The 6,083-nt window shown below is 37.8% G+C and overlaps 1 protein-coding gene across 2 annotated transcripts; it reads left to right on the top strand.

Annotated features, from left to right (window-relative positions):
• The first annotated feature begins 10 nt into the window (after positions 1-10).
• Positions 11-6,024, top strand: Mccc2 (methylcrotonyl-CoA carboxylase subunit 2). 2 transcript variants are annotated; one of them, XM_043423252.1, is made up of 8 exons: positions 11-119; positions 1,884-2,137; positions 3,374-3,584; positions 3,681-3,889; positions 3,998-4,413; positions 4,631-4,765; positions 5,044-5,266; positions 5,334-6,024. In XM_043423252.1, the coding sequence occupies exons 1-8, from the start codon at positions 108-110 to the stop codon at positions 5,449-5,451; spliced, it is 1,578 nt and encodes a 525-aa protein (XP_043279187.1). In that variant the 5' UTR covers positions 11-107; the 3' UTR covers positions 5,452-6,024. The 2 variants fall into 2 exon arrangements, with proteins under 2 accessions (XP_043279187.1, XP_043279186.1); XM_043423251.1 differs by lacking the exon at positions 11-119 and adding an exon at positions 724-1,002.
• Positions 6,025-6,083: the final 59 nt, after the last annotated feature.

The following is a 6,083-nucleotide window of genomic DNA, read 5'->3' on the forward strand; positions in this document are numbered from 1 at the left end:
CATTCGTACCGTTCGCACCTCGCCTCGTACGAGCAGGCAAAACCTTACGCACACGCACTAGTGGGCGAATCGTTGATCAGTGACGCCATCTACGACAAGGAACATCAATGCCATCAATGGTGGGAAGAAATTCAAATTACATAATAATAAAGTATATATAAAGGAATTGAGACGCAGACAGAAAAAATGGATCGGATAAAATCCTGCGGGAAGTAGAACAACAACCAACGACTCGAGTTAATTTTTGAGCAGACAAAAATCTTGACGCGCTGCTTTTTTTTCACATATTATAGACTTTCAGATATATTTAGGGGAAGCTTTGGGAAAGACTGCTCGCACTCTACACTATTCGCACTATTTCAGAATATTTTTATGACCTCTTAATTTTATTCAACTGAAATTTTAAATGTTCCCCATCGATCAGGTTTAACAAGTTAATATTATGGACGACAGAAAAGTAAACATTCACAAGATTGAAGGTAAGAAAAATGATCATTACGACGAGTCGAGTTACATTTTCAAAAAATCAATATTCTTTATTCGTATGTTTTAATTTCAAATTGTTGGTTAAACGTCAAGTGATGAACTTTTGCGAACAATGGAATTGCCATGATCTGAGCAGTTGATAAAAGAGCTGCCCGTCACTTTAAACTTACAAATAATGACACGAGATGTCACTGCTTGGTGGGTAAGCGACCGACGATGTTCAAAACACTGTAGGCTAAATGTTGCGCTATCGAAAACTCGCTCAGACGTCGAGTATTGTTGACTGTTGAGTTACTTCCAGTAAGCTGAACATCATCCACGGCACAGAAGGAGAAATATTATTCCAGTTTCAGTTTTAGTTAGAATCAAGCATCAAAATATAGATTATTAACTCACGAAATGATGTTACGAAGGTGTAAACATCTGTCACGACATTTTCGGACAATATCGAGAAGTTATCATGACGAAATTTCCGTTATCGGCAGTCCGCAAGATCATAATTCACCAGTTTACCAGGTTAGAAAGTGCGCCGATGTCCTGTTTTTAGTACTATTCTTTAATCTAATAACAAAAACAAAATAATCATTGAACTGAGACAAAAAAGCACAGTGCGAAAGTTTTTGTTTCGTGATTTTTACTCGCGCTCTAGAAACACGACAATCGTACCATCTCTGATAAAAAAAACTCTAAACTCAAGTGACTCGTATTTTTTTACAGTGTGAATTAAATTTTTCTCAAATCAAACTTTGAAATTGTATAATACATTATATATTAGAGCTGATTATTCGTGGCCTTTGGCCGTCGAGCCACATATGTTTGCCAGCTCATCACCATGCTTATCTTATTCAAACTTTCTGTATCCAATGCGGTTGGAAAGCGTGTTCGACTTTCGTATATTCGAGTGCGATGCGACCACGCGCAAGCCCGTGCATACATTAGGCCAAAACATGAAGCACGTGTGGGTCTCGAAAACGCGAGAATAACACCGATAAAAAAATGTTGAGAGTGCTTACAGATTTTTTAATCTCCCATATTTTTTGCCAAACTCTTGCAAAATAATTGAATCGATAAATTGACATTCGTCGGTATTTTCCTTGAGTTTTAGCCTTATGGACGTTTGAATATTCGAAATAATGCAAAAATTAATTTTTTTCTGAAATTTTCTCTTTCAAAATTTCTAAAAAATTAAACTGTCCGTGAGAACCTTTCGCAGGGCACTCGTTCACAAAAATACTTGAAAAACTAAAAAATTCTCACGATTACGATCCAACTTGTCGTTCATATATCCGAGACGTGAACAAAAAACTTTTTAATTTTCAATGAAAATCGATCGAAATACGTATAGCCCAGAAAATTTTTTTGGATTATTTTAATCGTAATTTACATCATGATTGTAGGAAAATTACCAGGAGATGAGGAAAATCGTTGACCGTTTTCAAGCGACCGTAAAAAAAATCCTCGACGGCGGTGGTCCCAAGGCTCAAGAGAGACACACGAGCAAGGGCAAGTTGCTACCACGAGCTCGTATAGATGCTCTGCTGGACGACGGATCGCCGTTCCTCGAGTTCTCGCAACTCGCGGGTTTCAACATGTACGGAAAGGAGGACGTTCCGGCTGGTGGCATAATCACAGGACTTGGCAGAGTCGAGGGGTAATAACAAAGTCGCCTCTCTGACTCGAAGAAATAAAAAGTCTCAAGACTGGCTGGTCGTATCTACTTGCAGTAAAAACCAAAAGGAAGAAAAAAAAATAAAAAAAATAGGGGTGTGCGAATGGTGTTCGAATCGAATCGAATCGAATAATGATATTCGATTCGAAACTCAAACCGAATATTCGAATGATTGTTGTTTATTATTGCCAAATAAACCACAATTATGGATATCGATGAAAATTTTTGTTCCTCGGTTGTATGAATTAGAGAATAATTTGTTTCAATATCGAATCTGTCAAATTTGGATAAACCAAATTTCCTAAAAGGTATAAATTAAAATTTCCATCTAATCGCTAATAAAAGATTCAACGACGTTGTGAGGGTGACCCTTTTCGTTTTTTTTTTTTTTTTTTTTTATTATTTAATGTTTCTATACATGTTAGAAGAAGTTTTCAGCTAAATTTTTAGCTCGTTATCTTCACCCATTCTGGAGTCATCGATTTTTGCTTAAAAAGTGTATATCTCTGACTATAATTATCATAATGTCACTTAATACGGGTCATTTTTTAAAATTTTCAACCCTCTTTCTCGTAATTCCTTCAATCAGTCTCAAAATATTAATTTATTCTATGAAATTAAAATAATTTAATTAAATTATTCAATTAATTTAATTAGTATTAAACAGCAATACTGTGGGAATTTTTTTGAACTATGTATTATGAATATTCCAACAAATATATGAATAGAAATAAGACTAAAAAATCCCAGAATTTACTGGAAAATGAAAAGAATTTTTTAAAAATAATTGTTGGATATTTTTCAAAATTCATAAGGAATGAATATATTTCGGTTTGATGGTTCGCAACTCGAATTATTTGCGAATTAAAGCAATTCGAATCGGATAATTCGATTTGTTTCGTCTCGAATAACTCGTGAATTCGAATATCCGCACAGCCCTAAAAAATAATCGTCACCAGTATTCGGAATTTTGAGTGAAATATTTATCGAGACAAATTTCTCGCTCCTCATTCTTCTAATCTTTCAATTGCTTGCTGCCCATCATTTTTGTGCCCAGATAACGTTGATCTCGATAACTTGGCGGACATGACGATGGGAGGAAAAAAAAGTTTAAATATTGTACATTAAATACGACGAGCACTAATGCTGTAGCTACGACACTGTTTCTGCGAGTCGATGTTCGGGTCTGTTGAATATCTGCTTATCATTATTATCCAGGAACACCTGTCTCGTGGTCGCAAACGACGCGACCGTCAAGGGTGGTACTTATTATCCGATTACGGTGAAAAAGCACTTGCGAGCCCAAGAAGTAGCGAGGGAAAATCGTCTCCCCTGCATCTACTTGGTTGACAGCGGTGGCGCGAACTTGCCACGACAAGCCGATGTTTTTCCGGACAAGGAACATTTTGGAAGAATATTTTTCAATCAGGTGAGAAAATAATAAGGGAAATGTGTTGAGATTACTTCTGTTTTGAAGCATCAAACGCTTGACCGGTAAAAATGGTTTTTTTTTTTATGGAGCTAGGCAAACATGAGCGCAGAAGGAATTGCACAGATAGCAGTGGTGATGGGAAGCTGCACAGCCGGAGGTGCTTACGTGCCAGCCATGGCTGACGAGAATATAATAGTCCGTAATCAAGGGACCATTTTTTTGGCTGGCCCGCCATTGGTCAAGGCCTCGACCGGCGAGGTCGTCAGTGCCGAAGATTTAGGCGGCGCTGTAGTTCACTGTCGGTAATTGTGTCCAAAAAATAGTTTTACAATTTTCTGTCGACTCGATACCATTTTGAAAAAGATTCTGCGTTACCATATTGATTTAGAATTTGTCCTGTTTGTATGTAGAACGTCGGGAGTCACCGATCATTCTGCGGTGGATGATGAGCACGCTCTCCACTTGGCACGACGCATCGTGAAAAATCTGAATGCGAAAAAACCCTTGGATGTGGTTGTTGATGAAAAATACCAAGAGCCGGCGCATCCTGCAGACGAAATTTACGGAATAGTCGGTGCCGATCTCAAAAGACCGTTCGACGTCAAAGAAATAATAGCACGAGTCGTCGACGGATCGAGATTCAGTGAATTCAAAGCGGAATACGGGGATACTCTGGTCACTGGATTTGCCAGGATCTACGGCTATCCCGTCGGCATTGTTGCCAACAATGGCGTTCTCTTTTCCGAAAGTGCGCTCAAAGGAGCTCATTTTGTGCAATTATGCTCCCAACGAAAGATTCCACTGCTTTTCCTCCAAAACATCACAGGTTTGTTCTCTCTTTTTGATTTGTCAAAATCGTTGAAAATTAACATCATCTTATGTGTTTTTATGACGACTGGCTGATACAGCTTGACTAACTTTCCACTAGTTTTTCTAGTAATTGATACAATCAAGTTTTACTTTTCATTTTCATTCGAGCCTGAAGGAATGAAATGAAAAAGTTGCTCGACAGAAGAGCGAATTCACATTGAACCTCTGTTTAGGATTCATGGTCGGAAAAGATGCGGAGGCTGGTGGAATAGCAAAAAACGGTGCAAAAATGGTGACAGCTGTAGCATGCGCCAAAGTTCCAAAAATCACTGTCATCATTGGAGGCTCTCACGGCGCTGGAAATTATGGTAAACTTTTCACAAAATAATTTTAAAAAAGCTGAGTCGAAACGAGGTTTTTTAGGCAGTTAAAATTCCTTTTAAACTCTGACGCCTTTCCAGCTTAGGCAGTAAACGAGAAAGTTGGTAAATTTCGAATACAACTCATTTCTGAACAATCATTATCACGAGGATTATAATTTATTAGAATTACTGAAGTTACATTATATTCGAGCAGGTAGCTCGCTCTGCTTTAACTTGCCAGATGTACTCGCATTGTGCACAATTTGATAAGGATCGTTTGACAGGAATGTGCGGCCGAGCTTACTCACCGAGATTCCTTTACTCATGGCCGAACTCGAAGACGTCGGTAATGGGTGGTGAACAAGCTGCGGGAGTATTGGCCCAAGTCATGCGAGAACAGAGAGCTCGCGAGGGAAAAGAGTGGACGCAAGAAGAAGAAGAAAAGCTGAAAAGTCCTTTGATAAAACAGTTTGAGGAAGAGGGCAGTCCGTACTATTCGAGCGCGCGGTGAGTTTCACGAGTAAAATAATTTCACGATTCCGACTGTTTTTGACACTCATCACTTTGATGGTAGGCTCTGGGACGATGGAGTCATAGATCCTGTCGACACGAGGCAAGTCGTCGGTCTCAGCTTAGCTGCATCCTTGAACGCGCCAATTCCAGAAACTAAATTTGGCGTCTTCAGAATGTGATTAGAGTCTGCATCGTAAACATTCCATCGAATCAGTCTTACTTCGCCTATTCACAGTAGAAAATTTCCATTCGTCAAAGCAGTTTTCATTCGTCGTGATCTAAAGACAATCTGACGAATTTCGGTCATGTTCGAAAGGTTACGAAAACTGCTAGTCGATTTCATCACGCTAATAAGTCACCGAGACAAATATTCTACAGATAATTCTACAATATTTTGAATTCAGTTGACTGAATGATTCCTTTTTATACAAGCAAGTTGATGATGAAAGTTCGTAGCAACATCCAATATCAGTTTTAAGAGCTTTTAAATCTGAGTCATGTGAAAAGCAAAAATTAAAAAGATAGCAAAGCGTAAAAGAAAAAAAGAACCTCGAGTATCCAGAAAAAGTAAAAAAAACTTTTATCGAAGGACTTTGAACGATGTTGTTCCATTATCATTGGAAATAATTTTTATTCAAGAGTTATCAGTGTATTTTTTATACTTTTTGAAGTTATGACCGAAAAGAACATTTTTAGCTGTGTTTAGAGCACTTATATTTCTAAATATATTTTTAAAGTCGTTTTTACAGAGATTTTATTGTTACAAACTATTTTTAAGAGATTTATATGATGACGGGTGTTTATAAAAATG

This window comes from Venturia canescens, chromosome 7 (assembly GCF_019457755.1).
Source record: "Venturia canescens isolate UGA chromosome 7, ASM1945775v1, whole genome shotgun sequence".
Classification (NCBI taxonomy): Eukaryota; Metazoa; Arthropoda; class Insecta; order Hymenoptera; family Ichneumonidae; genus Venturia; species Venturia canescens.

Excerpts from the sequence above, each read along its gene's own strand:
- Mccc2 (XM_043423251.1), top strand. The coding sequence starts at position 886 with ATGATGTTACGAAGGTGTAAACATCTGTCACGACATTTTCGGACAATA. Across the intron at positions 3,585-3,680 it reads GAAGAATATTTTTCAATCAG|GCAAACATGAGCGCAGAAGG; the intron begins GTGAGAAAATAA and ends TTATGGAGCTAG. Across the intron at positions 5,267-5,333 it reads CCGTACTATTCGAGCGCGCG|GCTCTGGGACGATGGAGTCA; the intron begins GTGAGTTTCACG and ends CTTTGATGGTAG.